The 20426-nt window shown below is 38.6% G+C and overlaps 3 protein-coding genes across 5 annotated transcripts in view; 1 reads left to right on the forward strand and 2 right to left on the reverse strand.

Annotated features, from left to right (window-relative positions):
- Positions 1 to 1696, reverse strand: part of TUBGCP6 (tubulin gamma complex component 6) — a 30713-nt gene extending 29017 nt beyond the window's left edge. The window contains exon 1 of the mRNA XM_081331091.1: positions 1673 to 1696. The gene's annotated coding sequence lies outside the window, so the exon portion shown is untranslated. The remainder of the gene's footprint in view (positions 1 to 1672) is intronic.
- LOC308669993 (uncharacterized protein) lies at positions 1142 to 20366 on the forward strand. 2 transcript variants are annotated; one of them, XM_081331096.1, is made up of 3 exons: positions 1142 to 1450; positions 2627 to 2763; positions 19403 to 20366. In XM_081331096.1, exons 1-3 carry the CDS (start codon positions 1230 to 1232, stop codon positions 19444 to 19446), a joined length of 402 nt encoding a protein of 133 aa, XP_081187222.1. In that variant the 5' UTR covers positions 1142 to 1229; the 3' UTR covers positions 19447 to 20366. The 2 variants fall into 2 exon arrangements, with proteins under 2 accessions (XP_081187222.1, XP_081187221.1); XM_081331095.1 differs by lacking the exon at positions 19403 to 20366 and adding an exon at positions 10982 to 11205.
- The window catches only part of HDAC10 (histone deacetylase 10), a 28098-nt gene continuing 12205 nt past the window's right edge, over positions 4534 to 20426 (reverse strand). The window contains exons 13-22 of one of the 2 annotated variants that reach the window (XM_081331092.1): positions 17214 to 17320; positions 15964 to 16031; positions 14606 to 14885; positions 13573 to 13660; positions 10968 to 11053; positions 9662 to 9715; positions 8916 to 8997; positions 7671 to 7856; positions 6179 to 6338; positions 4534 to 6023 (exon numbers count right to left, since the gene is read on the reverse strand). In XM_081331092.1, the coding sequence (XP_081187218.1) occupies positions 5998 to 6023; positions 6179 to 6338; positions 7671 to 7856; positions 8916 to 8997; positions 9662 to 9715; positions 10968 to 11053; positions 13573 to 13660; positions 14606 to 14885; positions 15964 to 16031; positions 17214 to 17320 (1137 nt within the window). In that variant the 3' untranslated portion in view covers positions 4534 to 5997. Of the gene's footprint in view, positions 6024 to 6178; positions 6339 to 7670; positions 7857 to 8911; positions 8998 to 9661; positions 9716 to 10967; positions 11054 to 13572; positions 13661 to 14605; positions 14886 to 15963; positions 16032 to 17213; positions 17321 to 20426 lie in introns of those variants that run through there. The other variant, XM_081331093.1, reaches the window with a different exon arrangement.

A 20426-nucleotide genomic window follows, 5' to 3' on the forward strand; every position in this document is an offset into this window, starting at 1 on the left:
TCTGGGAGTTAAAGTCCATGAGTCATAAAAGAGCCGAGGTTGCCTACCCCTGGTCTACACTGAACACTCCAAAGAATGTAGTCAGACAAGGAACGTTAGAATAAAAGCTGCAGAAGCTTTAATTTTTGCTGAAAATTAAAGGTGTTTTGTAAATAGATGGCGCAGCCTAAATCCCGAGCCTCCATCAGCATCAAGGGAATTAAAAGCAAAAGATGACAAAATGTTTTTTAATGAAACTATAACAGAGGGAATTAATTATCAGGAGCATTTCAGACATTCGCATGGGATGATACAACTAAGAATGATACTGAAACCAATGCTAAAATATTAAGTCTCCAAAACAACGAAAAGGGAAGTTATAAACACTGTTAAGAATCGTCAGAAATGGAAAGGTTGTGCCCTGACGTTCAGAAGAGGGGATTGTTTTATTGAACTGATAACAACGGCTACCTCCAGCTTCCCTCTGTTATGGTTTCATTAAAAAAACATTTTGTCATCTTTTGCTTTTAATTCCCTTGATGCTGATGGAGGCTCGGGATTTAGGCTGCGCCATCCATTTACAAAACACCTTCAATTTTCAGCCAAAATTAAAGCTTCTGCAGCTTTTATTCTAACATTCCTTGTCTGACTACATCAGGGATCTTCAAACTTGGCCCTTTTATGACTTGTGGACTTCAACTCCCAGAATTCCTCAGCCAGCGTGCCTGGCTTAGGAATTCTGGGAGTTGAAGTCCACAAGTCATAAAAGGGCCAGGTTTGAAGACCCCTGGACTACATTCTTTGGAGTGTTCAGTGTAGACCAGGGGTAGGCAACCTCGGCTCTTTTATGACTCATGGACTTCAACTCCCAGAATTCCTGAGTCAGCTGACTCAGGAATTCTGGGAGTTGAAGTCCATGAGTCATAAAAGAGCCGAGGTTGCCTACCCCTGGTGTAGACCCTAATACAGAGTATTTCATTTTTTTGCTACAATTCTATTTCTTTTCCACAGTTTCTTTCGTCATTGTAGCAAGTCATCCTTTCCCTGCAGAAAAGGACCACTGAAGGGCGGCGACGGGTAGGATTCCCTAGGTCAGGGGTAGGCAACCTCGGCTCTTTTATGACTCATGGACTTCAACTCCCAGAATTCCTGAGCCGGCTGGCTCAGAAATTCTGGGAGTTGAAGTCCATGAGTCATAAAAGAGCCGAGGTTGCCTACCCCTGACCTAGGTTAAGTAGGGATGTACAGCAATGCCTCCTCTCCGCCATCGACACGGAGATTTGGAAAAGCCGGGACAAAAATCTCAAAAAAGGCGGAGGGTGATACGACGCCGGCGGGAAAGGAAAGTCGTCGTTGGCAGACCAGGCCCAGCTCCAAGCTTCCGGGATGCTTGGTCGTCCGGCTCTCGCGCCACTTCTTGGCGGATTAACCAATTGCGCTGGTCGCCCGTGGGGACCGAAAAAACGTCAAGGTAGGCAAGAAAGCTGGAGCTCCCAGCTCGGCAACCCATACTGGGCAGTCCGCGCTCGACGAGCCTGGAGTAGCCGAGTCGAGAAGGCGCCATTTCGCTTCCTCTCCCAAATAATAACAAATAAACCTCCCCTCCCCCCCCCCCTCCTCCTCCTCGTCGCCGGTCTGGGAAGCGAGACCCGGCCGCCTCCAACGCCTGTAATTCAATGAAAGGTTGACTTACCGCGGGGCACGAAGTAAAGCAGCAAGATTGAGGCGGAGCTACCGCAAGGAGGGAGGAGTCGGGCAGGCGCAGAATGGCAGAAGTGCCACACCTGGTAGGAATGGAGGCATGTGATAGGCGGGTGGCTGGATCAATCGTCTCACCCTGACAGCGAGGGCGTGGATCGGGCTCCGTAAAGGGCGAAGGGAGGGGCTTGGCGGGCTCAGACGAGGCTCCGTGGAGCTTTTCGGTTTGGAATGCGAGACGCGCCCCGCAAGCGGCGACTCGCGCTGTCCTATTGGGCGCTCCTCTAACGTTGTACAGGTAGTCCTCGACTTACGACCGCAGTTGAGCCCAACGTTTTTGTTGCCAAGGGAAACACTTGTTAAGGGAGTTTTGCCTCATTTGATGGCTTTTCTGAATCACTGCAGTTGTTAAGGTAAAGGTAAAGGTTCCCCCCCCCGTGTGTGTGTGTGTGTGTGTGTGTTTGTATGGTGTGTTTGTCTGTGTATGTGTGCACATGAAGACCTAAAGCATTAATTACTCTAGATTAATGAAGTATAATAAGAGCCTTGGTGGAGCAGTGGGCTAATGCCTCCTTAAGTAACACCAGCTGCCTGCAATTAGTGCAGGTTCGAGTCCCACCAGGCTCAAGGTTGACTCAGCCTTCCATCCTTCCGAGGTAGGTAAAATGAGGACCCAGATTGTTGGGGGCAATTAAGCTGACTTTGTAATAATGCCGCTTGGGGTGTGTGTGAAAGCCCTAATAAGCAGGCATATACATAGAATGAAGGCTACTGCTAAGCTTGTAAGCCGCCCTGAGTCTTCGGAGAAGGGCGGGATATAAATGGAATTAAAATAAATAAATAAATAAATAAATAATAATTGTTGTGGGGTTGTTACAAAAGCCTTGACTCTTAATTTTATGATTCTTTCAGAACTGATGTTATTTCTGTCTGTCTGTCTATAACACAGGTCTGCAACCCGCGGCTCCGGAGCTGCATGTGGCTCTTTCAGCCGTCTCCTGCGGCTCCCACTCCTCTGCCATGTGCAGTCCAAAAAAAAAAAAAGTGGGACTAAAAAAGTTCAACCAATCAATTCAAATATGCAGGGTAGGTACATATCTCGCCTTGGCTCCACTTTTCAGTCAAACCCTGTTCTGCGCATGCGCCCATGTATGTGCATGCGCGCACATTTTTTTGCGGCTCCCAGTTTTTCCTTTTGTGAGGGAACCGGTTCAGAGTGGCTCTTTCACTGTTTCAGGTTGCTGACCCCTGGTCTATAATCTGATATAGAACTACAGTTTCAATTCTTCTAAAAATTTTGCATAGCAGAGATTATATCACTAGTTTTTCAAAGTAAAAATGATTTAAACTCTGTTTAATTATATATATTATCTTTGCTAGTTTTATCTACACACACACGAACGTATCTTTGTGTATCTTTATATGTAAAGGTAAAAGGTAAAGGTTCCCCCGCACATGCGTGCTAGTCGTTTCTGACTCTAGGGGCCGGTGCTCATCTCCGTTTCAAAGCCGAAGAGCCAGCGCTTGTCCGAGGACGTCTCCGTGGTCATGTGGCGGGCATGACTAGACGCCAAAGGCGCATGGAACGCTGTTGCCTTCCCACCGTAGTGGTCCCTATTTTTCTACTTGCCTTTTTTACGTGCTTTCGAACTGCTAGGTTGGCAGAAGCTGGGACGAGTAACAGGCGCTCAACTCTGTTACGCGACACTCGGGATTCGACCCACCAAAGTGCCGACCTTCTGATCGACAAGCTCAGCGTCCTAACCCACTGAGCCACCACATCCCCTTCGTTGTTAAGTTAGCAACAGGTTAAATGAATCTGGCTTTTCCATTGACTCTGCTCTTTGGAAGGCCGCAAAAGGGGATCGCTTGACCCCAGGACACTGCAACCGTTATAAATGCTAGTCAGTTGCTGAGTGTCTGAATTTTGATTAGGTGACCGTGCTGTAACGGTCATGTGAAAAAAACGGCCATAAGTCGCTTTTTCAGCCCCCTTGTAACTTTGAATGGTCGCTAAATGAACCGTTGTAAGTTGAGGATCACCTGCCTAGGGACCGCTTGGATTTCTTTCCTGGCCCTGAGTTAAATGGGTTGTGTATGTTTCTGATAATACCATCCCCCATCCAACAACTCCCAAGACACCTTGGCTGTAGCAATTGACATTAATGTGCTCCAAGAGTGGGTCTCTGATATTGTGGGGGAGGAAATGCAGGCAAGAGGCTTAAGATTTTCAAACTTAACTAACAAAGACAACAGTGAAGCACCTGTGGAGAAGAAAGGGGGTTTGGATTCCTCAAGATGGGACCTGGCTTTTTTGATATAATGATGGGCAGTCCTTGGTAATAGTTAGATTGGGAATTATTGGCTGGTATCTGTGGTTAACTGATCTTTCAAGCATTCGTGCAAATCTAGAATTTTCAGTTCATCTGTATGTTGGCTCAGGTTGGGATTACATGAATACAGCCTGTAGCTTAGTGCAGCATAGTAGATAATCCTGGGTTAATTCAGTATAATTTCATGTACAAATCACACTCATTACAATCAGCTGAGGGCCCCTGAGAATCAAATCCACTTTTATTCAGTTCTCAGCACATCTACTAAATCTTTATAGATTTTTTTTTACAAAGTTGTGTGAATCCATGTACAGTAATTGCATGAACACATAACATGTAGTGTTCTTGGAAACAGTGTAGTGTAGAAGCTTTCTCTGGGGATTTGGACTTTCCTGTCCAACTTGCAGCTTTTCCAAGTACAACCAGCACCAAACCTATTTAACATTCAATTCCAGACTACATCAGCCAGATGCCATGACCTGCTGAGTAATATACAAACAGATTCCCCCGCCACACACACAGACACACACTTATGGCTTCTTGTCCAAATTACTGGTCAGTATTGAAATATTTAAAACTTCACTAACATCCCAAGGATATTAGTAGCCTTATTGATCAAGCATTAAAGTTATTTCATACACATAGAAGATAATCTCATTAGAGTTAATAATGTAATTAAGTTTATTTAACATTGTGAAAATTATACATGAGAAATAGGTTTTACCCATTGGCAATTGAAAAATGATTCAGATTCATACACTCCAGTGGGAAGTTACTACAGAAATGCAATCCCATTTGTGACCACTATAGCTTTTTTCCCCCTTGGAGCTGTACAGTGCTAGTTGGCTGCCCCATGTGTCTGCCCAATTAGAGCAGGGCCACACAAAGCCTAGATATCACAAGTCCTTTTTTACTACAACAGTTTGTAAAGGCCAACAGCTAACAAACCAAATAACAGAATAACAGAGTTGGAAGGGACCTTGGAGGTCTAGTCCAACCCCCTTGCTCAAGCTGGAGCCTCTATTCCAGACAAGCAGCTGTCCAGTCTCTTCTTAAAAGCCTCCAGTAATGGAGCATCCACAACTTCTGAAGGCAAGCCCTTCTACTGAATTGTTTGATCCATTGTTTCTTATCTTGCCTTCTGGTACTTTGGAAAATACGTTGACCCCCTCATTTTTGTGGAGCCCCTCAAATATTGGAACACTGCTATCATGCATCCCTTGTCCTTCTTTTCACTAGACTAGACAAACCCAATTAGTGCAACTATTCTTCATATGTTTTAGCCTCCAGCTCCCTAATCATTGTTGTTCTTTTCTGTACTCTTTCCAGAGTCTCTACATCTTTTTTATAATAGGGTGACCAAAACTGGATGCAGTATTCTAAGTATGGCCTTACTAAAGTTTTATACAGTGGTATTAATATTTCACATGATCTCGATTCTATTTGTTAATGCAACCAAGGATTGTGTTTGCTTTTGTGGCTGCTGTAGCACACTGCTGGCTCATATTTAACGACGCCAAGATCCCTCTCACGGTTACTGCTACTGAGCAAGGTTTTACCTAATCTGTCCCTGTACATTTGATTTTTCTTGCTTAAGTGTAAAACCTTACTTTACATTGAATTTCATTTTGTTAGATAGTGGCCAGTGTTCAAGTCTGTCAAGATCCATCTGTATCTTGAGCCTATCTTCTGGAGTGTCGGCTATTGCTGCCAGTTTAGTGTCATCTGCAAATCTGATGAGTTCCCTTTCTATTCATACAGTATTCATGCAATATTCATACATTTATACAGTATATATATATATAAATATTTATATATGTACTGTATAAAAAAGTCGTTACAGCAAAGCCAATAACATTTCTGAAGTTAACAGGCTGGGAGATAATTCTCAATTATATAAAAAATCTGTTCAGGAACAATCAGTTCTTATCTTGTTCTGATCATTTGTTTTGTTTTCATGTGCGAGAAGAGATTGTTGAAATAAAGATTACTTTTCATCTTTGAAGTTCTTTGCTACACAAAACAAAATGAAAAAATAGTCAAATTTTGTAACAAAAACATGCATCTTTTTCCTCTTGAGAAGCTCTAACCTCAGGTACTTAAAAGCTCTGCAGTAAGATATTTAATGAAGATTTACATTTTGTTTTCATTCACCTCTGATTGCTTACCTGAACACTGAAGCAATTTCCATTCCTGTTGAAATTGCTCTCTTAATTCTTTTACCATTTCCACATTCTCCTTTAAATCTGGTGCAAAGGTTCCAAAGTTGGTTATAAAATCACCTGTCAAGATGTTGATTATATTTTGCATTATTTTTTGTTCAGTATCCTTTAAAAAGAAAATAAAACATTGCATAAATGTGTACTGGTCTCCAAAAACAAAAAGAAAAGAAACATAGCATTTTATTGCTTGCAGTGTAATAGAATTTGTACTCTATTGAAAGGCTGTGTTGATACCCTGGACTAAGTCATAATACGGCTTGCTTGGTTTTGGTTTAGTGAATTGTATAACTAGACCCTGTGGTTTGTAAACCTTGGTTTATAGCTTGAAGTATTCTGCAAACAGAAACAAATTGGATTTAATTAGTAAGACGCAATGAAACATACCATGCTTAGTCCAATGTGGGAACATATCCATTAAGGGGTCAGTTATCTTTAATACTGTATCTTTTATACTAAATCAGGCTTTCACAGCTGTGAGGTGGAACTCGAAGAAGTCTCCCAGCAATTTGTGAGGTGCCTGTATTGTCCCAAAGGTGCTTTTTCTAAAAGGCAAGTGGAGTTTCCTGGGGTTTTTCCCTAGAAAACATTTGTTTTGTCATCCAAGAAGCTTCTTCACGTCTTCTGAAGAAGCTTCCTAGATGAGAAGCAAACTGTTTGTATGCAGTCTCCTAAAGCCATGAAACAGAAGCACTCAGCTTCCCCCCCCCCTTCCTTTGTCTGGGCAAGTGCTGTCAAAATTTGCTTTGAGTTTTGTTTCTTGCTTTGCCTGCCTCTGTTGGGAGACACAATGGAAAGTTGTGATGCTACAAAGTTTGAGAAGCCCTGGTGATAAATAAATTAAAACTGAGTTATTAACAGGAACTTATTTATTTATTTGATTTGTATACCGCCCTTCTCCCTAAGGACTCAGGGCGGTATACTTCATATTTCTTTCTTGCTAAACTCTAACCACAATGAAATCATTCGTTGTATTTGGGAAGGGTGTTGTTTCACATGTTTATTTATCATTTTGGAGATGTCATGATACTGCAGAATTAAAGAACCCCTGCAATAATTGTTATGCGTGCTTGGTTTGTTTGACTTATTTAGATTTTCCCAGGATTGAGGCATAGGAACGTAGACAAACAGAGAAGCAAAGCTGTGCAATTATTGATGCTGAATCTCAAAAAAAAAAACGTGATTTGGCACACAGACATGAAATATCTGTCTAAACCACTTTAAAGACAACACATCTTTTCTTTGAATTTTCACAATTGCCCTTCACTCCCTTTTAGAAGCGAAATTGAAATGCTACAGCGGCTTATTAGATTCCTTGTGTATTTGCTTCAGGAAAACAAGTGAATCTGAAACCATAGAGAGTTTTAGAAGGAATTAATCACACATTTCCCCTGGATCCTTTATTCTAAAAGATAAGCTCTTTTATTGTAAAACCACTTACCTGGATTACAGCGAGTATCTGAGAGTTTGCTAATCCTTGCAGTAAATTAATAAGCAAGGAAATTCTATTTTTGCCAAGGTTCTGGTTTGGTCCAACAATTATAATGGTTAAATTAGGCTGATAGCTGTACGCAACTGGAAGAATAAATCCAAAGGTAGCAGAGAAGAAGTTGTTTGTTTTAGGATCCTTCCCAAAATAAACGAAAAATTAAAATAGTTTATTTAGTAATAAATGACAGCAAATTAAAATGGCCCAAAACTAAATTTCTTAATTTCTCAATATAGAAACTGTATTTATATATTACTTGGGTAAAGGGATTTAAAAAACGGACATATCTATGGGGCCATAAGAATAACATGCAGTTGTTTCCAGCCTAATAATCAAGTATGTGAATGCTAGAAGCTTGATGTTTACTTTCATTTACATGGGGTTAGGTAGGGGTAGGAAGCTGTTCACCTTCTGCTGACTGTGACTTCACCAGAAGAGGTATTTTGGATTTTGGGGGGGGGAGGGCGAGCGTGTTTAGCTTCCTGCTGGAATTTAAACTTTGGAGGCTTCCTACATTCAAATTATTAGCATTCATACTGTCAAAATTGCCCCAAACGTTTATTAAAAAGCCAAATTATGCTGCTGAAATTTGACCATTTTGCTGCTGAACTTCATTAGTAAAATCTTGGATGTTGGGTTGCCACCTCTGGTCTGCGTGAACAAACTTTTGTTGTTCCTGGAACCCAGAGTGATCAAACCAGTAACTCTTCTCCCCCTATGATTAACAGAATCAGACTTTCTTGACTCAGATGTCCATAAAAATTCCGTGGTGGGAAAAACCATCTTTGTATTTTACAGTTGTGCTTTTTTCCTCGTCATTTTCTATTCATGCCGGGAAGAGAAGGGTTAAAGATGGTGCAAAAATGTCAAAGTTTCTAAAAATGTTGTGCCAATTTCTTCCACTGTAGCAGTTCTTCAGTTTATCCCAAATATATTAATAGTATTTTTTTACAAGACATTGATTGTTTTTTAAATTTATAGCCCACCCAACTCTAGCATGACTCCAGGTAGCAAACTGTACATTTCCAGCAGGCAGAATTCTCAGTGGGATCACAATATTCAAATATTTGTATGTCATCCACACTCTAAAATCAGTGACAACTGTTGAATATATAGTTCAGTTCAAAATTTATGTCCTTGCATTCTCACTAAATTATACTTGGGTGATAAAAAAAGACCATAAAATACCACACCTACTTCTTTCCAGTTGAGAGTGATATTGTGTTTGGTGTTAACTTGTTCAGAATGTTTAGCACAAATGTTGATCAAGAGGACGTTGCTGTAAAGTATTAAATAAAATAGGTTCTATAAATATTATCTCTATAAAATAGTTGCCACCCTGGTAATAATAAAATAAAGCAAATACATGTAGTCCTTGACTACAACAATTCATTTAGTGACTGTTCAAAGTTACAATGGCATTGAAAAAAGTGACGTGATCATTTTTCACACTTATGACCTGTGTAGCAGCCCCATGATCATGTGATCAAAATTCAGATGCTTGGCAGCCGTCTCATATCCATGATGGTTGCAGTCTCCCGGGACAGGCAAAATCAATGGGAAAGCCAGATTAACTTAAGAACTGTATTACTAACTTAACAACTTCAGTGATTCACTTAACAACTGTGGCAAGAAAGGTCATAAAATGGGTCAAAACTCATTTAACAAATGTCTCACTTAACAACAGAAATTTTGGGCTAAATTGTGGCCATAAGTCAAGGACTACCTGTACACATACAAGTATCTGGGGAAAAAAGCATTATATACAAACTGTAAAGAACTGCTATAATCAAATATGTGTTTTAGATGTAAAATTATTCTGATAAAAAACCAGATTCAAAGTTTCATGTTTTTATTACGAAGCTCCACTAACCTTGACAGAATTTCATTTTCAGAATCAGCTGTGCACATTTAAATAAACTGGTTGTAATACTGAGACTTACCCATTATCCAACTCAATTTTCATGTCCATATCACCAACAAATACACACAGGACTCTGCAAAACAAAATATTTCAGATTTACAATCTGTTATGCATATATATATAATAATTTATATCCTACTTTAATATTTTTATAAATAACAAGGTGGCAAATTTACCAAATACATCTTTCTTTTTCTTATAATAATAATCCTGTAAGGTATGTTGGGCTGAGAGAGGGGCTGGCCTAAGGCGTGACTAGAACTAGCCTGGTGCCTTAATCACTAGAGCAAACTTTATGATAAGTACCTTAGTCTATATAAGATAATCTGATAATGGACTACATAACAAACTGGCATAGCTGACAGTCTTAACAAAATTAACCATGTATGTGCAGTATAACTAACAAACCCTGAAAATTCGGTTAAGGAACTGCTAATCTAAACCTCTAAATTAAAGAGCTCTTTTATAAATCTATGTGTATAATTCTGACAATATCCTAGCTACAAAAGACAATTTAAAGATTATAGCATCTATGGCAAAAATTTCCTAATCTATAAAATAATATTATGGATCATGAACAACGGACATACCATCTAATTTATTTCTATCAAAGTAATATATTCTGTATTCATTCAGTAGCAGCAAACCTCTGCTTTTTACCATATCCCATCCATCCCCTGGTATACCTATTTAGTCCCTTTCTACCTCCACAACTCTGTAGTCTGTTGCATCTTCGTTATCATATACATTCACAGTATTTTTAAAATGGATAAAATTTTTGCAGTACAAAGTGCAATTCTGTATGAGAAATAAATTCCACCATGTTAAATGCGAGTTTATTCATATAGAAATGAGTACTGCTCACTCTGCATATGGACCACATATGCAGAAAAGGCACAATATATAGAGTTGTGCGTGCTTTGAAAAGGTGTTGATAAAAGAATATTTGTAGTTCTGTGGGGTCCTTGGTGCTCTCTGAGTTTGGTGGTTTTCTTGCAGACTTTTCACTGCCAAACTAGTTAACATCTATTTGGTAAAGAAAAGTCTGCAAGAAAGCCACAATGTTCATAGAACACCAAGGACTACATTGAAAAAATGTGCTTGGTTTGCACAAGATGGCTAATTAAAGTTAGTATGACTCCTAAAAAAATTTTTTAGGGTCATGCATATGGCTAAAAAAAGTCAACTATTTTAATGAATAGTAGGTGTTGCCTTTAGTGGCATTCAAAGTATCTCTGAATCATTTTTGAATAGTAATTTATTACGTTGTCCTTTAAATACACAACTGTGCAAGAAAGTATTAGGCACAACAATCTTGTACCTACTTTTGTACCTTCAGGTTCCTACAATGTGCTACTGCAATGGCAGAAGAAAGTGAAGGTGTAGATGAAACTGCAAGCCCATTGATCACCTAAATAACATGATAATAATGAAAATGTTACTATTTTATGTAATATTACTTACAGTCAAGATTATACATGTATTGCCTTATATGTATAAATTCATCATATATGAATGTCTAGATTGGTACAGATATAAGAACAAGTAAAGTCTCTGCAAATACTGTCAAATTTATATCCAAACAAAATACTTGGACATTTAAAAGCACATATATTTGCAAATCTGGATATGTTCCTGTTCTGCCACAAAAGGAATAACTTGGCTATTATTACATCCAGTTGTAAGTAAATCCAATTCGAAGAGACACTTGTGCAGCAGGCTGAGGCAAAGAGGCAGTCCCAGAACCAGCGAAATCTGGGGGCTGGACAGGGGACAGATTATACCTGTCCTCAGCGTGGAAGGGACTGCCATTCTCAAATTGGCCTTTTTAGCCACACCGAATGCTGCTTTAGGACCTCTTTCCATAGCACGATACTACAGTCTCTCGAGACTGAAAGATGCCAATGATGTAAATAATCCAGATCAGAAAATCAGTGAAGGATCTGTATTTGAGGGGCTACCAGCAAATACCAGTGTCTGGATGACATATTTCCCCTACATTAAAGTCAGTTAAATCTTAACGATGCACCAAATAGGAATGTACAGTACATAGTCTATTTACATGATACATTTGTATTCTGGTTTCAGTCAACCAGTATTAAAACATTTTGATATGGGACAAATAGAAAGAAGCTTAGGCTTCCCCAGGTATAAACAGAAGGACTCCAATTCTAAAAAGCATGTTGCTAGGACAAAGAAAATTGATTAACTAATTAGCTAAACACTAATAATTTGGGAGCACCCCTCTACTATTCATTTGAGCATATTAACTGTGCAAAGAGGGAAATATTGTCATTTAATTTACAAAAGTATTAGGATTGACTTAGGTGGCTAGAAGTTGCTTTCTACTCAGTAATTTTTATCCTAGCAAAGATTGTGCATGAATAAAAGGCCTGCTTGGGTATAGAGAAGGACTGCATCCTATCTGGGCCTCTTCAAACTCTTACATGATTTTGTACAGGCATGTACACAAGTCATACAGCCACAGGTATATATGGAGGATGGAGACAAATAATGACATGCATATCATGATGCCACAATTTTAGATATTTTATCCTGCCTTTATAGTTTTTATAAAATAACTCAAGGCAGTGAACACACTTAATACTCCTTTCACCTCTTATTTTCCAACAACATTTTTTCCAACCTGTGAGGTGAATTGGGCTGAGAGAGAGTGACTGACCTAAAGTCACCCAGCTGGCTCTGGAATTTATATGCCATCTTGGAACTTAAGTACAAAAGCCAAGATCTGCACTGTTGTTTAGAATGAAATAACAAGAGTTGGAAGGGACCTTGGAGGTCTTCTAGTCCAACCCCTGCTCAACCCTGCTTCTTTGTGACTGTGGTTACTTGAGGACATATATGCACACAGTTTGGCTTGACATCAAGGAAACTTTTTCAGTTCCAGCAAAAATGTTTAACCTTTATTCATAAGATGTGATTTACTGCTTTCAGAAAAAATATTCACATATCTGTAACCCAGGTTAGTCTTCTTTCCGCGCAGTTATCAGCTTTACTGAGTTAATTGGAATGTGTTTTTGTTTTTAGCATTAGCATTTACATTGCAGAAGGATGCCCAAGGTGGGAATATATGCTAATCCTTCCATCTCCTAGAGCAGGGGTAGGCAACCTCGGCTCTTTTATGACTCATGGACTTCAACTCCCAGAATTCCTGAGTCAGCTATGCTGACTCAGGAATTCTGGGAGTTGAAGTCCATGAGTCATAAAAGAGCTGAGGTTGCCTACCCCTGTCCTAGAGCATCCAATACAAGATGATGAAGCTTCCAGGATAGGAAACAAAATGTCTTGTTTTTCCTCAAAAAAATCAGTCCTGTTGCTTTTTTTTTCAAAAACAAAAAAACACTTTTGATACTATGACCTGGACCTATCCTGGATACCTGAGAATCTTCATAGACAAAAAAGAAAGGGCATAGCTTCGATTTAAGTACAACTTCCTTGTAGGGATGGCTGTGGGATTTTAAAGTATGTTTAAAGGTAAAGGTAAAGGTTCCCCTGCACACGCATGCTAGTTGTTTCCAACTCTAGGGGCCGGTACTCATCTCCGTTTCAAAGCCAAAGAGCCAGCGCTTGTCCGAGGACGTCTCCGTGGTCATTTGGCCGGCATGACTAGACGCCAAAGGCGCACGGAACGCTGTTACCTTCCCACCGTAGTGGTCCCTATTTTTCTACTTGCATTTTTACGTGCTTTCGAACTGCTAGGTTGGCAGAAGCTGGGATGAGTAACAGGTGCTCACTCTGTTACGCGGCACTCGGGATTCGACCCGCCAAACTGCCAACCTTCTGATCAACAGGCTCAGCGTCCTAACCCACTGAGCCACCGTGTCCCTAAAGTATGTTTAGTTCTCCTCAAAACCAACTGGAAGAAAATATGTCATATCAAATCAACTCAGTTTTGCCAAATGACATTACCTCCTTTTTAATGATTTTGTTAAGGACAGCCAGCATGTTCAAGAGTGAGCTCAGAGCCTCTTCTTTCATATATTTCACATCAAATGCACTGTGAAATACATATATTTGAATGATGGTTATACCATGGAACATTTGGAACAATTGTACTGCTTGAACAACATACGGAGGTTTGAATTTATGACTTTTTAGTGGATATATAAAAGTCACCCAGATTATAAATAACTCTGTGTACTGTACACTAAAAATGATGTCCCTATTATTCAGAAGGATTTTCTGTTAATTGCAACATTAATTATCCCATAGCAATTCCTTCTTGCAAGATATAAAGAAGGACTTTGGAATTCTGGGATAAACAGTATTACTGTGAGGCAGGGTGAGGTTTTTTTTTATATGGGGGATTTTTAAATGTTAAAAGACGCCCGGAAACACCTCAGTGTGAGTTGGGCAGCTATATAATTTTGCAAAATAAACAAATAATCACAGGCCACTTCTACTTGAACTTCTACAGGTAGTCCTCGACGTACGACCACAATTGAGCCCAAAATGTATGTTGCTAAGTGAAACATTTGTTAAGGGAGTTTTGCCTCTTTTTATGATCTTTCTTGCCACAGTTGTTAAGTGAATCATTGCACTTGTTAACTTAATAACGTTGTTAAGTGAATCTGGCTTCCCCATTGACTTTGCTTGTCAGAAGGAGTCAAAAGCTGATCACACAACCCCTGGACACTGACCATCATAAATATGAACCAGTTGCATGCATCCAAATTTTGATCACATGACCATGAGGATGCTACAAATGTCACACATGTGAAAAATGGTCATAAATCACTTTTTTCAGTGCCACTGTAACTTTGAACAGTAACTCAATGAACTTTTGTAAGTTGGGGACTACCTGTATTTTACACAGACACGCTTTGGCTACCAATCCTTTGAACTGGAGAGGCTAGGCATTCTTTTTCATTGAAAGCTGAATACGAAATATTGGTTGTACCATGATACACATTATTTTGAGCTGGTGACCAGTATAGCTAACCTGAGAGTTGCTTTGAACTCTTTCACATCCAGTCCTTTTGGAATGTGAACAGTTGGTGGGAGCAGATGTGTATCACTCTCATCAATAGCTGCTGCTGTTTTAATAAGGGGTTTCAAAGACAAAATGCTTTTCATATGCATCTCCAAAAACCTATCTGTTTTGATGACTTCATTGATATCACCCTTTCCGACTTCTTGAGAACTTAGGAGTTCCACATTGGTCTGTGTAAGCTCAGCTTCCTCTGCTTGACATGTACTGAGATCTTGCACTGGATTTACATCTGGGAACAACAACAGAACACAGCCTGTCTTTATAGTGAAGACAAATTATGCTTGTTTTCCTCAAGCCAGCAGCCTCCAGATCTCAACTCTCCAGATTACAACTCTCCAAATTCTAGCCAAGTTACGGAAAGTTGTTTATGCTAGTTATACTTGGGGTCTGGGTATTGCCACTTTTCAAATCTCTGACCAGATTTTTTTTTGCGGGGGGGGGGGGGAAGCATTTAGCTCAGAAATAGTTCATTTAGTTCAAAATCTGAACATTATTGTTTTTTAGTAGAAAACAATAAAAAATAGATAGCTTTGATATTGTTGTTGCCTAGTTTATAACATTTAACAATCCTCTTATTGTTGGAGCTATATACTGTTATCTGCAAGTCAGATAAATGGGTTGTGCCTACTTTAAAAATGAGTTGGAAAAAATGTATCAGAGTTGAAGGAGCACAGTACATAATTAAAGCAGCTGTGATTTTCCCAACTGCTACAAGAAGGAAAAAGATGTAGGTCCATTAATGAATCGACTTATTAAAGCATCATGTCCTTATTGCAACTCATTGTGCTTATGCTCCCACATCCCAAAACACTTCTTTTAGTTGATATTTTTAAGTGCACACAGTCTTAAGTTCATATTCTTTTAAATTAATTTAACTCCAGTTATTTCAACCAAGTATATTGTCGTAATTATCCATTGTAAATTTGCCATTGACATCCTTTATATCTTCACTCTTTCATTTGACAATTCAAAAAGAAGAAAAAATAACTGAGGACAAGTTGTTAATTTATATTGACTAAATTAACAATTTGAGAATAAAATAAATTAAATTAAGTCAATATATTGCCAATTTATATGACTTTTATCACCTAGTGACGCTAAAATCTAGCCAAAGTTTCTAACACTGCTTCTAAAATGGCATAGGAATTTGATAACCTACTTAGGATTTGCTTTGGAATATTTAAACTTGATAAGATTTCTGTGAATTATGAAAAAGACAGAAAGTAAACTAGATCCAGAAATATTTTAATACTTTTTCCATGATCTGCATCAGTATATCAGAAAAAAAAGGTGATTTCTGCCATTACCTTCGTATATCAAACACTTCCAATATGGCTTATGTGCAGCTCTCACATTCTGAATTGATTCCCTTGCACTGAAAAAGATCAAACGGGATACACATCCTCCTTAAAAATATGTTTTAATCTATATATTTGTCAATACTAAGAATCTGTGCATGTGTTATATGCCACAAAAAACCCGAGGCCAGGGTATATAAAATAAACTTGTATGAAATAAAATTATTAAAGCATAATAACCTAGGTATATCAATATTCAATATCCCATCTGGCAGTATATGGAATTTTTCTACCATTCTTTGTAATTCCCGTGTTTTTCTAATATTTAGACTTTTTTTTTAAAAAAAGCTCAAATCTACCTATATTGTTGAAAACATTCTTTGTTTCATATAAGCACTGGGGATTCTTTTGGATGTACAGACTGGCATATTTGTAGGCAATTAAGCAAACCTACAGAGGCACTTGAAGTATTGGCATAGAAGAATGGTAATTCTACACTTTTGGTTTAATTCCTGCCCCACCTTCTGCCCAACTAGCAGTTCAAAAGCATGGAAATGCGACTATCAGGTAACAGCAGAAGGTAACAGTGTTCTGTGCGCTTTTGGAGTATAGCCGTGCTAGCCACATGACCATGGAAAATGTCTTTGGACAACGCTGGCTCCCTTAGCCAAGAAGCAGAGATCAGCACTGCACCCTAGAGTCGGACACGACTGGACAGGGAAACCTTTACTTTTTTAAGTAAACCTCCAAACAGTGAGGTGTAATCCACTGCAAAATTAAATCCCTTGTGGATCGATGCCTCCTGCACCAGTTTCAGAGGTCTCATCAAATACTGCCTACGTTTTTGGCCATTTATCAAGAGAGAGTGTGAAGGTCACTAGACATTCCCGTTCTTCAGGGTAACACTTGGGTTTTATATAAGCTTCTGTCTTTGTCACTGAAAGTTTAAAGCGTGCTGGTTGGGACCTAGGTACATGCTCGTGTTTGCACTGTTGCCTGACTCAAAAGATCTAAATAGATGAATCCTTTGTACAGACATGCCTAAAAGGAATAAAAAAAAAGTTCAGATAGTGGTTTCAATTGCATGCCCACCATTTTGGCTTTTTTGCTAACCCTTTACTGGAAATAATAGTGTAAGACTGTCCCACCCAGTCTTGTTTAGAACTGGCCTTTTGTCCTTATAATGACTTGTCAATACAGATCTATCTTTCTGATTATTATATGGTTATTATTACACATGGACATAGTCATGTATGTACCTTAAACATGGCATCATTTCACCAGACAAAGGAGGTAAAGGATCTCCAAACAAAGCTTTTAGAGTCATGCAGACTGATTCAGAGAGTGACCTTAAGTGATATCCACCCTAAATAAAAACAACAACAAATGGTTTTAAAATATAAAGGAGCATATGAAATACCAAGCAAAGATTAAGCAAACAACAACATCCAAATGTTGAATTATTAGAAAATAAAACAAGTGGTATACATAAGGCACCAGCGTATGCTGGTCTCCAAGCACCTGTGCAATCACCTATTGAAAATACTGGTGGCCTTCACTTAAGGACCACTTGTTCAGTGATCGTTCAAATTAATGATGGCACTCAACAAATGATACTTACAACCAGTGTTCAATGTTCCAGCTGTCATAGCATTCATGCAGTCACATATCTATGGAGATTCTCAGTCATCCAGGTCATGGTTGTCCCAAAGGGGCTTTTTCAAGAGACAACTGGACTTCCTTCATTTTCTTTGAGGACTTTTGCTTCTCATCCAGGAAGCTTCTTCAGCTCTGACTGGATGGTGGGGAATGGAAGGATTTATAAAATATAAATCCTTCCATTCCTCACCGTCCAGTCAGAGCTGAAGAAGCTTCTTGGATGAGAAGCAAAATGTCTTCAAAGAAAAACAAGAAAGTCCAGTTAGTTGCCTCTTGGAAAAGTACCTTTGAGACATGCAGTCACATGGTCATGATTCAGGAAATTAGGGATCGGCTTGCAATTATGATGTTTACAGCCTCCTGCAGTAATATGGTCACAATTTGCAATCTTCACTGCTGGCTTTCTACAAACAAAGTCAATGGGGAAGCTGGCAGCAGGTTGGCAAATGGCAACCACATAACATTGGGCTTAAGAATGGCGCAGGATTTGTTTAACAATGGCAACCAGAAGTGCCAGAACTGCAATTGCTAAGCAACAGAGTCATGTGACAACTTGTTTTATGATTGCCATTGCTTATCGACAGAAATTCCAGTCCAGTTAAGAGCAGCCAGAGGATAGGGTCCCCATGTTTTCCTGTCACTGTATTTTTTTAGATGTACCTGTTTTTAGTATCACTTTTTGAAGCTTTGAAGTATAATTGTTAATAGCCTGGCTGAATGCTGATGTGCCTTACACTCCCTTGTTGGTTTACAAACGTGAACTTTCTTCATTATACTATGAGGGTTTTCCTCTTCATAGTAAAAGTGACTTGATTTAACTTACATCAGATATTGTATTTTACTAGCTTTTTTTAAAAGAACATTTTATTTTTGGATATGTCCTTGGATTTTTTAATCTTAAAAAGATGGGAACTTTCCCCCTTTATTTCTTTTTCATTTATTCTCTGCTGTGGGAATTCTTATTTAGGCTTCTTCTATGGTTATTTTGCTCTGGAACATTTACTTTCTTTGTCCTGAGAAAGAAACTTTGCACCCTGCAGTGAAAGCTTGACTATAACGGAGATCTGGACTACATTAAAATCAAAATAACAATAAGGATTTTGAATGTTACCTATTACTACATGCAACAGAAGACAGCTTCCAAGAGACATTGCATTCCAATTTGTTGGAAAATTTACTGAACAACAAGTGTTATGGAAATATTTTCAATAAAGACCTACATTTTTGAGGCGTGAGAAGCAATTGTTTGGACAGGTCCCATTTATAATTTTAAAGAAAAGTAAATAATAACAATAACAATAACAATAACAATAACAATAACAATAACAATAATAATAATAATAATAATAATAATAATAAAAAGTTGGAAGGGACCTTGGAGGTCACCTAGTCCAACCCCCTGCTCAGGCAGGAAACCCTGTATCATTTCAGACAAATGGCTGTCCAGTCTCTTCTTAAAAACTTCCAGTGTTGGAGCATTCACAGCTTCTGGAGGCAGGTTGTTCCACTGGTTAATTGTTCTGTCAGGAAATTTCTCCTTAGTTCTAGGTTGCTTCTCTCTTTGGTTAGTTTCCATCCATTGCTTCTTGTCCTGCCTTTGGGCGCTTTGGAAAATAGCTTGACTTCCTCTTCTTTGGGGAAGCCCCTGAGATATTGGAAGACTGTTATCATGTCACCCCTAATCCTTCTCTTCATTAAACTAGACATACCCAATTCCAGCAACCGTTCCTTATATGTTTTAGCTTCCAGTCCTAATCATCTTTGTTGCTCTTCTCTGTATTCTTTCTAGAATCTCAACATCTTTTCTACATCATGATGACCAAAATTGAATGAAGTATTTGTTTGCAGTGTCCCGGGTAAAGATGATAAACTGGAAGGAATTGTTTTCCTATTAAAAATCAATCTATGGTATTTGATCCTAGAAGGTTCAGAGACAATGGTTGTATGCATTTATGGGAGATTAGAAGATGCTTGTGGACTTTCTGTGAGTTAAAAACAACAACAGATTGTTAACAGAGAGCTTTAAAGTTTAGTTTTGTGTCAGAATTACTTGTTAATTGCTTTCTTATATATAATAGATAGAAATGGTTGGAAAAAAGAACCAAAGAGTGAAATTTGTATATGTATTAATGAATCATGAACACAGTTCGCATGTTGTTTGGAAAATTAACATATGTGTGTAAAGAATAAAAATAAAATATATAAAATAAATAAATTGGTTGATTAATAATTTCTATACTTGTAATATTTTTAAAGTTATACTGTATACTAATTTTGCAAATATAAAGTTATAAATTGCTTTCCAAGGGGGAGGGTGAATAATTTTATTGCTGAAGCATATTTATCAGTATTCAGTGAGAGAGGATATTTTATACGTATGTTTGATATTCTGTTTGATGCACTGTTTGTCTTTATTGTTGTTGTTTTTCCCTTTTTCTGATTTTGTATTCTAACTTTGGAGATAAATAAAAAATATTAGGAAAAAAGTACCCCAAAATAAGAAAAACTCATTTCATAAAGAAAGATTTAACTGCAAGATATAATAGCATTATCTCAATATTTCAAAACCTCACACGTTTTTGTGATCTCTGGAATGGCCTGTATGGCCTGGTTGACAAGTACCCAAAGTGAGGTCACCTGACGAGTGGGAAGGGAGGCCATTGGAACTTCAACTTCAGGTTATAAGTACCCCTCAGGTAGGTCCATTGGAACTTTGAATGGTTGCTAAGCGATATGTCATAAGTCAAGGACTACCTGTATTTATAGACCAGTGGGCATCTGAGATTTGTGTCAATATGTGAATATTCATAATC

This window comes from Vipera berus (genome assembly GCF_964194415.1).
Source record: "Vipera berus genome assembly, chromosome: 6".
In the NCBI taxonomy this organism is placed as follows: domain Eukaryota; kingdom Metazoa; phylum Chordata; class Lepidosauria; order Squamata; family Viperidae; genus Vipera; species Vipera berus.